Source organism: Manis pentadactyla, chromosome 15 (genome assembly GCF_030020395.1).
Source record: "Manis pentadactyla isolate mManPen7 chromosome 15, mManPen7.hap1, whole genome shotgun sequence".
NCBI lineage: Eukaryota > Metazoa > Chordata > Mammalia > Pholidota > Manidae > Manis > Manis pentadactyla.
The window spans coordinates 66660213-66672798 of record NC_080033.1 but is presented as its reverse complement, the minus strand read 5'-3'; the positions used below and the strand labels follow the sequence as shown (position 1 = coordinate 66672798).

The 12586-nt window shown below is 57.9% G+C and overlaps 1 protein-coding gene across 1 annotated transcript in view; it reads right to left on the bottom strand.

Annotated features, from left to right (window-relative positions):
- Positions 1-3363: 3363 nt before the first annotated feature.
- Positions 3364-12586, bottom strand: part of CMIP (c-Maf inducing protein) — a 208567-nt gene continuing 199344 nt past the window's right edge. The window contains exons 16-21 of the mRNA XM_036909352.2: positions 12212-12352; positions 11474-11521; positions 10246-10392; positions 9131-9236; positions 7741-7811; positions 3364-5301 (exon numbers count right to left, since the gene is read on the bottom strand). Coding sequence (XP_036765247.1) covers positions 5248-5301; positions 7741-7811; positions 9131-9236; positions 10246-10392; positions 11474-11521; positions 12212-12352 — 567 coding nt within the window. The 3' untranslated portion in view covers positions 3364-5247. The remainder of the gene's footprint in view (positions 5302-7740; positions 7812-9130; positions 9237-10245; positions 10393-11473; positions 11522-12211; positions 12353-12586) is intronic.

Genomic DNA, 12586 nt, shown 5'->3' with positions numbered 1-12586 from the left:
CCCAGGCTGGCCAGGAGGAGGAAATGAGTTCAGACCTAAAACCCTTGTTACTATGCCCAGCACACAGTAAGTGCTGCATGACTGTGTTGTTAGAAAACGAGTAAGAGAATGGCACCCTCCTTACAATCATTCATAGCCCTCAGGATAAATCCTAACTTCTAAATACGATTAACTAGCCCCTGGCTCATTCCCCATGGCGCCCACCCCGTAGCGGGCTGAATCATGCCCCCAGGAGATGCACTGACCTGGAGCCTACGACTGTGGCCTTACTGGGAAACGCTTGTGCAGATGGGATAGCATCAAGGATCTGCCCATGAGATTGGCCTGGATCATCCAGGCAGGCCCTAATGCAAAGGCGGATGTCCCTGCGAGAGACAGACAGAGGGGTATTTGCGACAGAGAGGAGGAAGCCATGTGATTCGGAGGTGGAGCTGGGAGGGGTGCAGCTGCGAGCCAGGGATGCCTGGAGCCCCCAGAAGCTGCGAGGGAAGAAAAGGCTTCCCCTCTAGAGTCTTCAGGGAGACATGGCCCGGCCAACCCCTCGACTGTGGACTTCTGGTCTCCAGAACTAGGAGGGAATCATTTCTGTCGTGTTAAGCCACCAGGTGTGTGGTGCTCTGAGGGAGCCCCAGAGAACGGATACGCTCCGTACCCAATGCCGCAGGCTGGGGGCTTACCACAACAGAATGCCCTCTCTCTCAGCGCCAGAGGCCAGAAATGCCAGGTAAGGCACTGCTCAGAGGGCTGGTGGGGGCCTCTGTCTGTGCCTGTCCCTGCTGGGGGCTCACGGGCTGTCTGTGATGGGCGGACGCGCCACTCCAATCTCTGCCTTCGTCTTTAGGTGGCCTTCTCCCAGTGTGCAGTCTCCTCCTGTTGATTCCCTGTGCATGTCTGCTTCTGGGCCCAACTTTCCCCTTTGTATTAGGACATCCATCCCATGGATTAGGGCCCACCCTAATGACCTCATTTTCACTTGATTACTCTGGAAAGGCCCTATTTCGAAATAAGGCCACATTCTCAGGTTAGGGCTTCAACACATCTCTTTTTAAGGGACACAGTTCAACCCCAGCAGTAACACCGCCCATGCCCGTCACACTCTCCATCTGCAGTTCCAGCATAGATGAGGTCTGTGGCCACATCTTTGCACACTCGCCTTCCCTTTTGGATGACGTTGGCAAATGTCCTCATTCTTCATTCTCACAATGCCATCACCTCCAGGTAGTCGCCTTGACCCCCGAAGCCTGGGTTAGCGGCCACCCTCTGTGCCCACCACAGCACTGGCTGCACAGTATCGGGTTGCAGCTTTGCCAGTGTGCACCTGGGCAATGAATCCCTGAAGACTGAGGGCCACATCTCTTAAATCTTGCATGTCTTCTGGCACCCTCCATGGGGCCTGCTGGAAGCAGGTGCTCAATGAAAAATTGTTAAGTGCATGCATGAATGCATGAATGGAGGAGGCCAGGCTCTTTTCCAAGGTTCTCTGAGCTCTTTCGCTGCTGGCCTTTAGGGAAAATTCTAGCAAAGTCTAGCAAGCTTTAGAGCAGTCTGTCAGACCCAAACGGTACCTTGGCTAACCAGGTTCCCACATGGCACAACTCTAAGGAGTACCATTCACACCATAGTCTAAGTGACTGCAGGACAGCTCACTCTAAAGCAGACGCTGAGATGTGCATCACGCTGGCCTGTACTTTGCACTGCTCAGTTTCTAAGACTCCAACAGCCACTCCCTTGGGAGTGCTTCTTCCTGCCCCTAATTGCAGGATTTGCCTTGAAATTTCTTGATGACTATCCCTCCCAACTCAAGGGCCTAGAGCTCCACTGGTCTCACACTGGGTCCCTCTGGGGCCGGCCAGCATATATCAGTTATGGTTGCATATGGCTGGGGGCAGGAATAGACAGGGTTTTGGCATGAAATAGGAGGCCCACTCAGGTGGGATTCTGGTGGGAATGAAGGAAGGGCTAGCCATGGAGGGGAAGGCAGGGCTACAGTTAGGGATTCCACAGGGGAAACTGAGGCTCCCAGGAGCTAACGCAGAGGGAGCTGTTACCATGCATAGGTCTGAAGGGGACGACATCGTGCAATCCAGCTGGCCAGGAGTCTCTGCTGGACTGACCGCCGACTCACAGCACAGCTGGAGTGGCTGGCCTTCCAGAGGGGCGGGCGGGCTGGGCAGGAGAGGCGCCGGAGCTGGCAGAGGCGTGGGGCCTCCCAGCTAGGGCTGGGCTGGGAGTCTGCTACTCTGCGAGCTGGAATCATGGAGGCAGCTGCCTTGAGAAGCCGAGCTCACAGAGGGAGGCCACTGCTGCCCGGAACGGGCACTGAAGCTGGGAAGCATGAGGGGAGAACCCTTTCTCTTCCTGCCTCCCACCTCTGCCAGGTAGCCTGCGTTCTCCAGGCCCGGTGGGAAGCCAGCCTGCAGGAGGGCCCCGATGACGCAGGACAGCAGTGGGAGGTGGGGAGGGCGAGGCCAGGCCAGCTCGGAGGGCCCCGCCTCCCGTCTGGTAGTTATGAGCAGACAGGTCAGAGAGGGGGCAGGCGCAGTGCCTCACACACAGCACACATACACACGCATGTCTCTACCTGCAGCTGGTCCTAGGGTGGGGGAGACGGAGGTGCGGACGGACAAGGAGGTGGCTCAGGAGCATTCCGGAGTGGCCTCGGCAGGGTGGCGGTGGGTTGGACATGGGGCGGGGTGAGGGAGGGGCCACTGGGCAGGGGTGATGCCCTTACAGGGTGGGGAGACCCTGGAAGTCAATGGGGTTGGGAGAAGGGCGAGAAGAAAGTCTCTTCTGGAACACACCCAGTTGGCCTCTAGAGGACACCTGGGGAAGGGGCAGCTGGACAGACGGCTCTAGACTGTTGAACTCAGACAGCCCTCCATGAGCCAGCAGGGTGAGCACATCCCAGAGCTCCCGGGGATGCAGTCTCGGGCCTCACCCAGACCTTGGCAAGCAGCATCTGCATGTTCCCGAGACCCCCCAGGTGAGAAGGCGCATTTGACTGAGAGGCACTGGCCCAGAGCTTCCACGAGGCCCTGCCGCACCTCAGGCGAGACCACTGGGACAGGCTGTCCCGGGGGGTGACTCTGCCATGGGGCACCGGGCAGTGTCTGGGACTCTTCTGGTTGTTATGACTGGAGGGGGGAGAATGCTACTGGCATCTGGTGGGTTGAGGCCACAGGACGCCCCATGACAAAGGAAGGCCTGGTCCCCATGTGAACCATCCTGAGGGCAAGAAGCCCTGGACACTCGGGACAGGGTGTTCAGACTCTGCCCCGAGCCCCCGACTCCTGGCCTGGGTCTTGCTCCCTGCCCGTCCCCTCCCCCGAAAGGCCCCCTCGCAGTCACACAGAAAGGCTGGTGTCAATGAGTCACTTACAGTTTATTTTTGCCTGAAAGTATTTCACATCTCTGAACACAGCTACGTGACAGTAGTACTAACCATCAGGAAAAGCAACAGTGCGAAGGGAAGGGCTGGCATGTCTCGGCTCTTCTTTTTTTTTTTTCTTCGTTTTAAAATTTTTTTTTGCTTCTGCTTCTTCCTGCACCAGAGTGCTGTAAAGATGGACCAGAGTGGGGAGGATAAAACCAAACAACAGAAAACAACAACAAAAACAGAACACAAAACGAGGCACACTCGCACGCACACACAAAATAAAACCTGGCACGTAAAAGGAATTAAGACAAACCCAATTTCTTTTTTTTTTCTCCTTTTTTAAAAAAATGAGGGCATAGTCGGGGGGTAATAAAGTCTACCTAGCAAAGTATAAAACGACAAAAGCATGGTTTCCATTGAATAAGATTAAATATATATAAAACAATTACATTGACAGGGGGTTAGGTCTGGAGGTGCCGGAGGGGGCGGTATTTGTGCTAAACCAACAGAAAAGGGGGCTCGGCAGGGAGGGGACCCAAGTAAACCATAGAGGGGCTGTTCTGTACAGTGAGGGCTTGTTAAGAAAAAGCCTACAATTACGAAAGACATGGAGGCTGGTTTGTCTTGGGGCAGGTGCGGGGACAGAAGGGGCGTCTGCGCTGCAGTGGTCACATTCATGGGGCGGGGGGCTGGGCAGTCAGGCTGGAGGAGACAACATCTCTCTCTTCTCCCAAGAGACCATGCAAAGAGGCGGGCATGCAGAGGCGACCACGAGAGGCAAGGGTGGCAGGGGGCCACAGGTGGGGGTCAGGTCAGGGACAGAGGCCTCCGGAGGTGGGAGACCTCCGGGGAGGGGCCGGGCAGGGGAGGACAGGTTAGCACCCACCCCTCCAAACGTGTAAAGGGGGCCAAGAGAAAGCTGGGGCCTTAGAGGAGCAAGACTACAATGTGGGGACCCCACTTCTCCTCCCCCAGCCTGACCCCCACCCTGCGAGGACGCTGGAGACACCTGGGAATCAGAAACACACACCGGCAGGCGGGCGGGCAGGGGGCAGACGGACGGGCAGGGGGCAGACGGACAGCTGGTGGGAGAGCGTGAGCATACAGACCCCATGACGACAAAGCGATTAATTTTCCAAGGAGGTGGTTTTTTTTTTTGTTTTTTTTGTCTGTTTGTTTCCTTTAAAAAAATAACAATAATACTACCACTCCCCCAACAGCTGACTGGTTTATACAGTATGACACGCCAGGGCGGGCGGGGCGGGGGGGCGGTCAGAGACTTCATAAATAAGAGGCAGGTCCCAGACCCGCAATTTGTCAACATTTCTTAAATAGGCGCGTTATTTAAATCTTATGTACAACAAGAATCACTTTGCATAGCAATGGCGAGGACACAGGACGGCGTGATGGCGGGACTGGGGCTTCCTGCCCCGCGTGGGGGGAGCTCTCAGGCGGGCCTCTGAGGAGGGGGCACCCTTCCTCGGCCGGACGCCCAGCAGGACTGTGTGATGGTGGCATCCAGTCGACTTTTCCCACACGGCATTAAACACAAAGGCAAAGACAATCCACAGGGGACCCCCTCCCCAAGCCCCCCGCCCACCCCTCCCCGACCTGCTGGCGCTCCTCTGGTTGCTACAAAGTCCATTTTAGATCAGGTCAAGGTTTCCAATTACGAAGCTAAAAGAATCAGGCAGGGGCTGGGCGTGCTGGCGGACCCCCCCAGCCCCTCCCCGCTCAGCCCCCAGAAAGACTCCCCCGTCTCTCTCCCAGCCAGGACACAGGTGGCGGGACCCCAGGACCGGCTGCTCTACGGCTATTAGTCAAGAATTGTGTGTTGCGGTTGCAAACTCCTTTCTGCCAGGCCGGGGGCTTCACCAGGCTTCAGTGTAGCGGACGTCCACCTCCTTCAGGTTGGGCAGCTTCGCCTGCGGGGGAAGAAGGGTCGGTCCCTTCCAGAGCCTGGCTGGGCCCGCGTGGCGGCTGGGGCTCCTGGGCCCCGCGCACGGGGACCCCAGGGACAACACAGAGGGCAGCTCTGCCCTCCCCAGGGAAAGCAGGCCACAGCCCAGCTCTGCCTCCTCCTGGCCACGGGCCCTGAGGCGGACCTGGAGCCCGTCTCCTCATCTGCGGAGCGAATCTGTGTCCGGTCACTGGCTCACAGGACGGTGCCAGGGATTAAATAGCAAACCGCGGCAAGTCCGGGCACCCTGTCCAGCACCGCGTGTGGGCTCTGCGGCTGGCAGCTACTCTGGCTTCTGCCACTGCTGAGAGCATTTGCAGCAGTCAGGCAGGGTGAATGCAGCGGGTCAGCACCAGCTGCAGGCACCTGGGGGGCAGGTCCCCATCAGGGCTTCGCTAGACTACAGGACTCCCCCCACTGTTCCTCAGAGCTCCTTTCCACTCTCATCCCGCTACCCAGAGCGCTGCCTCTCCTCCTTTAGTGGGCAGTTGGCCCTTTCTTACCTGCCTTCTCTGTATGGAGAGGCTGCTAACTGGTGTCCTGCCTTCGCTGCCTCCCTCCCCAGCTTTCCTATGTACACAGGCTATGTCATCTTTTACTGCACACACACATATGCACGCTTGCACATGCACACACACAACTCCTCACTGCTCTCCTTGCACAACAGTGCTAGTGACTCCCTGCTGCCCGGGCAGAGCTTACAAATGGGTCTGCTCTCACCACAGCAGTGTGGTAAAAAAAAAAACTGAAGCCAACATTTCAAAATGAGGGGGCTGCACCAGGACAGTCTAGGTTCCCAGGTTCTATTGGAAAACGGGAAGATCTGGCTGGACTGGCAGTGAACTGCGTGGCCTCATCCCCAGGGCAGGCAGCCCCCAGACTGCTCTGAGTCCCCACAACACAGAGGCTGGTGTTACTGGCCAGTACCATCGAGTTAGCACCATATCTCCCAATGTGCAGAAGCAACACAGTGATAGAAAGTGACTTTTCTTACCATGCCCTCTTCTCTGCATGGTCTGGGGGCACTGAGATCTTTGCTTCTTCAACTTCCGTGGCACAGGGACCCTCAGGGGTGGAGCTAAAATGCCCATTCAGACTTGGTCGGTCTGGAGGGGGCCCTGGAGTCTGCATTTCCAGTGAGCCCGGGTGAGGCTGACGGTGCTGAGGTTTGAGCCCGCTGGGTGGCACTCTGCCCTGGCCCCTCCTGCGTCTCCTGCACCCATGCTCTGCCTCCCTCTCCACATGCTCCTCGGCTCTCCCTTCTGGCTTCCCTGCAGACTCACTTCTCTAGACCTCCTTTTATAAATGAGTAGGGCTAGTGGTCCCCTCCCTGCTGGCCCATCCTGTCCCACCTTGGTTAGCTGCGCTTCTCTGCCTGCCAGGACTGAGCTGCCTCCAGGCAGTGGTGAGCCAGCCATATCCTGGCACCCCAGTCCCCAGCACCGCCTGGCACACAGTAGGTGCTCTGAAGGCACCTGGAGCCTTAGTCAGTGAGCCTCTGGCCAAGCTGGAGGTGGCAGGTGAGAGGGGTATCCCTGCTGGAGGGGGATTCCCTCCAAGTAGCTTCCGGGTGCAAGGGTGCCAGTGAGCTCAGGGTGCCATCCAGCTGCTGGCCTTGCCCTATCATCATACGGCACTGGCTCTGTGCCTTACCCACTCCTTCCGGGGTTAACAGGGCCTAGGGCGACGGGGTGGCAGAGGCTGCTGAGGGCCCAGCCCAGCCCATCCAAACCTCCAAGATGTGCTTTTCCACAAACAAAACGTGCCCCTTCCCCACTCAGACTCTCTTTCCTCATTTTGTCTTGCCGACCTAGCGGAGGCTGCCAGTCCACGCTCGTAACCTGCTGTACCGCATCAGCCCGTAAATGTTTCCCCTGCTTCTACCATAGCTCACATTCCCTCTCAGAAAATCCATCTTCCATGTAACAGCCACAACAAGCTTTGGAAAGCATAACTCATTACCCTGCTTAGAGCCTCTGAACACTTTCTGCTGAACTTGGATGGACTCCACAGCCCTTTCATGACCCACGAGGGCTTATTCAGTCTGGTGCAGTCTGTTCTCTTCTAGTCCCATTCACTACAAAGTCAGTGTGTGACAACCCCTCTGCCGCAGGACCTTTAAAACTTGTTCTTGCTCTCGCCTTCTGCATCCTCGGCTTCTTTTGGATCTCAGCTCATGCGGCCTCTACTTCAAAGGGACTACCCCTGATCATACCCTGCCAAACAGGTCCTCCAATCTACCAATCCCTGCTGGCCTCCTCTTCATCACTTCTCTTGACCTGCCATTATTTTATTTGTGGGCTTATCTGCTGGTGTAACAGCCTTTCTGCTGGAGAATAAGCTGCATGGGGGCAAAGCACCATTTCTGCTTGTTGGCTGGAGGATGGGAGAAGGGAGAAGTTACCTTCAGATCTTCGTAGGTGTCAGCTGAGAGCTTGGTGCTGTTCATGTTTAAACTGCAGAGACTCTTCATGGCTGTACAAGGACACACAGACACAGCCATTAGGTCGGTGAGACCCCACAAGGGGCAGCTGCAGGAATGGGATGGTCAAGCAGAGGGGTGGGGAGACTGACTGTACTGGCCAAGGCTGTTGTTTAGGAAACAGAGTACAGGAGGTGGAGTTTCAGAGGCACACCACAGGGCTTTTGGACAGAAAGTCTATTCCAGGCTAGTCTGAATTGGGCCCATGTTCTTTCCTTGCCCTCTCAGCCTCCCTCCGTTCTGAGCCGTCTGCTGTGTCCCCCCACTGCCTGTACCCCAAAATGTCCCCAAAGCTTGCCTGCCACAACCCAGACCAGCCCTGATGGACGAGGCCTAGCCCTTCCCGCAAGGGAACCCCGGAAGCTCTCCCAGTAAGAGCTGACTCAGGCCCCAGCTTCTCCAAAGCAGGCCTCAGTCTGGTTTGCATCAAGAGCCACACGGGAAGTCTGTGAGAGACGCGATGCCCTGTCCCACTCTGGAGGCACTGAGCAAGGGGCTGGGGCAGGGCCCCGGAGCCTGCACTGTCACCCACGGCCCCTGCCCCACTGCGTGACTGCTCGCCCAGGGAGCACCTTTGCGGAGAAGCGGCCCACACCTTATTCCCTCTGCCCTCCGTTAGCCCTGTCACCTGACCCCACCCCTCCCAAGCCATCCAGAATTCGCCAATGAGCTTGCAGCAGTCATGGCCCCTGCCAGCATGCCTCCCCCTGGGCCAGTTCCTATGTATGTGTCACGCTCAGATCTGGTCACCTCCCAGGGAAGCCTTCCTTGATTCCACCCAGCGGAGACATGCAGCCTCTTGTTTAAACCAAGGGATCTGAAAATGGGAAATACAGATTCCCAGGCCGAGCATCACCCAGTATTTTATTTAGTAGGTCAGGGCTGGGGTACAGGACCGGCATTCCCAGGTTTCCTGAGTACGCTGTGGCTCCTTCTATTAGGGCAGCACTTTGCCAATTTTAACATGCGTTTTGGTAAAACATGGTTCTGAGCGAGCGCTCCGAGGTAGCTCTTAAGTGGCGGTGGCTGCCGTCGGGCCCGCGCAGCAGGAGCGTCCTGGAGCGCTTGCCTGCAGCTGGGTCCCTCAGACAAGCACCTGCAGGCTGGGGGCTGGGCCTTATTCAGTTTTTTCTCTTTCCTTAGGAATATAAGCTCCCTGAGGGCAAGAACATGTCCCCGTTTTGTCCCTGGCACACAGTAGGTGCTCAATGAACACGGGTCAGCACACAGCACAGTGCCCCGTGCCACCTGCTGAGTGATGGACGGATGCATGAAGGGGCCCCACCACCCCGGCAGCCCCCGCAGCACTCACAGCTGAGGGCCAGCAGGCCAGCGTCGGTGACGGGCGTCTCGCACAGGTTCAGCACCTGGAGCATGGTGAGGTGTTCCGACAGCAGCCGCAGGCCAGCATCTCCAAACTGTGGGGCACAGGAGCCTTCAGCCCAGAGACCGACTCTGGCCTCCCCAAGGCACCCCAGGGGAACAACTGCTACAGAGAGGGGAGCAGACAAAGCCTGGCCCCGAGGCCCAGAGCCCTTTAAGCCTCAGGGTTTGAGCTGCTATCACTTCTTTCCAAAGACTCAAATGCCTGTCCTGACCTGGGTTCAAATCCAGCTTCTGCTGGTGGGAGATGGGCCAGGCAAGTGCACCTCCCTGGGAGTCAGTTTTGCCATCTGTCAAAGACGGCTCTGAAGTCAGGGACTCTGGCTACGAGTGGGAGCCCAGGCAGTGTCTGGGGCGGGTGCAGTGGGATGGGCACATTGGGATGAGCTCAGTGGGATGGGTGAAGTGGGATAGGGGGGGCTGGGCCCAGAACACAGACTCCTGGGAGCACCGTGGCCTCTCTCTGAGACGAGGGCGATGGAGGAGCACACACCACAGGCACGGAGCCCACACGCACTGATTGATGCGATGTGTCCAACAGCTCTGTCGGCACTGAGCACGGCAGCAAGCCCCGGCACACTGTGGCCATCACAGCACAGACCCACGGGCTGCCTGCGCTCCCTGGGCAGGCGCGGGATGCCCAGCTCCACACCTCTGCCCTGCCTTTCAGTGCCAGGCACGTCCCTGCCCTGGGCCTCAGCAGCTCCAACTGTGAAACAGGCCTTGGGCTTCATGAGGTCCTAAACCTCCTCTGGCCTGGAGGAAGTGGGCACAAAGCTACAGTGGGTATGGTGATTGAGTGAATGGACCTGCAGCTCTGGGCAGAAAGGCTGGCCGTGGAGGAGTGGGCAGGGCTTGGGTGGGGGCGGAGACGGAGGGCAAGAGGCAGGAAAGATGGGGCAGGGATGGGGGCAGTTAAGCAGGGTGCAGGGAGCAGGGAGGAGAGTACAGAGGAGCAGAGAAGGGTGCAGGGGATAGGGAATGGGGCAGGGGGACAGGGAGGGAGGCTGGAAGGGGGCTGGGAGCAGGGCAGGCAGGCCGTACCTGAGTGGACCACAGGTTCAGCTGCTTGAGAGAAGGCAGTTTGATGAGGTGCTCAGCGCAGGCACTGGTTACATTGGTGAAGGCCAAGCTGAGGTTCTCCAGGTTTCCGAAGGAGCCGGAGCTCAGCAGGCGGGCCAGGTCGGCGTCCTGCAAGCAGACGGGCAGGTGGGTCTAGGAGGAGGCCTGGGGCTGCCCGGGGTTCCCGAGACCCTGAGCCTTCCTCTCCACTCTCCCCGCCTTCTCCTCTTTGCCCCCAGAGAGCTGTAGCTGGGGCAAGTCCCCAGGAGCTGGGGTGATGGCCTGGCTTGGTGCACCGCGGGGGTGTCAAGGATGGAGGGGCTGCCTCCACGTCCCCATGGGTGGCAGCCGCTGGGCGGAGGAGAATGCCTTCACAGCGCTGTGACTCACCCGAGTCATCAGCTGGGGTGTTCCGGGGCCGCATCCCTCTCCCAGAAGTGTGTGTGTGCGTGCATGTGCATGCGTGCCCAGCCGCCTCACTCTCCCAGCCAGCAGCTTGGGCCCATTCGCTTGCTCTAAGGCCTGTGGAGATCAACTGAAGCGTGAGCTCTAGACTGTGAAGCCTTGGAGGCTGGTACCCACTCTCCCTTCCATCTCAGTCACAGAATCCTTTGAGTTTTAGCTGCCACCTGGCCGCCCTGAATTAAGGCTGATTTCCCAGCTGCGGCCACGTGCTAAATCTGGACAGTGGTACATAGGTAGATGTCTCCAGTGACCTTCTAAGAAGGTCCTCAAAGGGAAGAGGCATGTGCCTCCATCCTACTGGCTTGAAGACAAGATGGCTAGAGCTTGAGCAGCCTTTGTGGACCATGAGGTTGAGCCATGTGCCAAGAACAGGTGGACAGCAAGATAAAAGCAAAGACCCCTGAAGACTTTGTAAAATGAGGATGGGAAGAGGAACCAAGCTCATAGTGCTGTGGGGATAAAAGGAAGTAATAGCACAGTATTTGGTCCATAAGTGCTTAGTGTAGAGTAGCTGTTAACTGTCATTATCATCATTAACTGGTGACACAGCAACATCAACAATCTCGATCATGTTTGGTTTCCTGCAACCTGGTTCCCTCCTGAAAAAGCTGGCCTGTCAGGTATTAGGGGTCCTTGTACACCACTGCCCCCAGCACCTCCCAAAGACACTGCCTGCCCTGCCCCATCAGGCAGACTGAAGCCCCCTCTCTCCACCCTACCCGGAAGGGGAATGGGAACAACTCACTGTGGACTTGGAAGGCAGTGTTAGCCTGGTGGGTCCGCCTTTCCTTTGCTGCAACAAAAACCAGACTGATTACAACCCATTCATGTCCCGGGGCTTCCACCCTGCACCCCACTTCTACTCATACCACCCTTGGCACGATTTTTACTTCTTGGTGGTAGAAGGCAACATGGTGGTCTTGGGCTTAGGCGCAGACCCTGAGACAAGGTTTGAGTGTGGGTGGCTTACTGGGGAGGTGATACCAAGAGACGCCAGCAGAAGAGAGGGGAAGTGAGACTGTGAGCGCTCCTATGGGAAGAGGAGCTGTCAACCCCACCACCACGGGGGCCCCGGGGAGTGGTGGGGAAGGCATGCTGCAGAGATGCCCCACCTGAGGGGCAAGGGGGCTGGAGTATTTACACACCCTCTCCCATTTGTCCCTGGCTGAGAGCCGCCCAGGAGACCGGGGAGCGTGAATTTTTGACCGAGTTGCGGGTGCACGCATTTGGAAGTCACCCCCCGAGCACTGAAAGAAGGACACCGACAGTGATGCCGTGCATGGCTCTGGGGTGACAGCATGCAGGCCTGGCCCAGCCCTGCGTGAGCTGTGTGGCTCCGGGCCACTGACTGGGTCACCTGGGAAGTGGCAGGTGTAACCCTGACCTCTGGGTGACAGAGGCCCACGCAGGCGCAATGACCCTGGGCCCTGCCCACTGCGCCCCGCTGCCCTCGGCTGGCCTGGCCGGGGCCAGCAGGACTCACCAGCTCCTTCAGCTCCCGCTGCCGGTCGCAGAGCTGCTCGTACATGCGCTTGCCCACGCCGGTGCTCTCCAAAGTCGAGATGATCTGCAGCTGCGTGTCGTTGTTGTCGATGATGTTGTATTCCAGCATTAAGCACAGGATCTGCCCAGCAGCCGGGGGCGCATGTTACCACCGGCCCCCGAAGGGGCATCTACAGACAGGCTCCATGCCACCCGCATGAGAACATCTGAACACGGGCAACTCTGCTCTGCCCTCTATATTCCTGGCTGCGGGATTACTGGGCAAGTCACCCGCCCCAGCCTCCCCTCTGCACAATGGGGACGTTAGTGTGCACCCAGCAGAGCACGGGGCAGGCTCTTGGGAAATACACGTAGG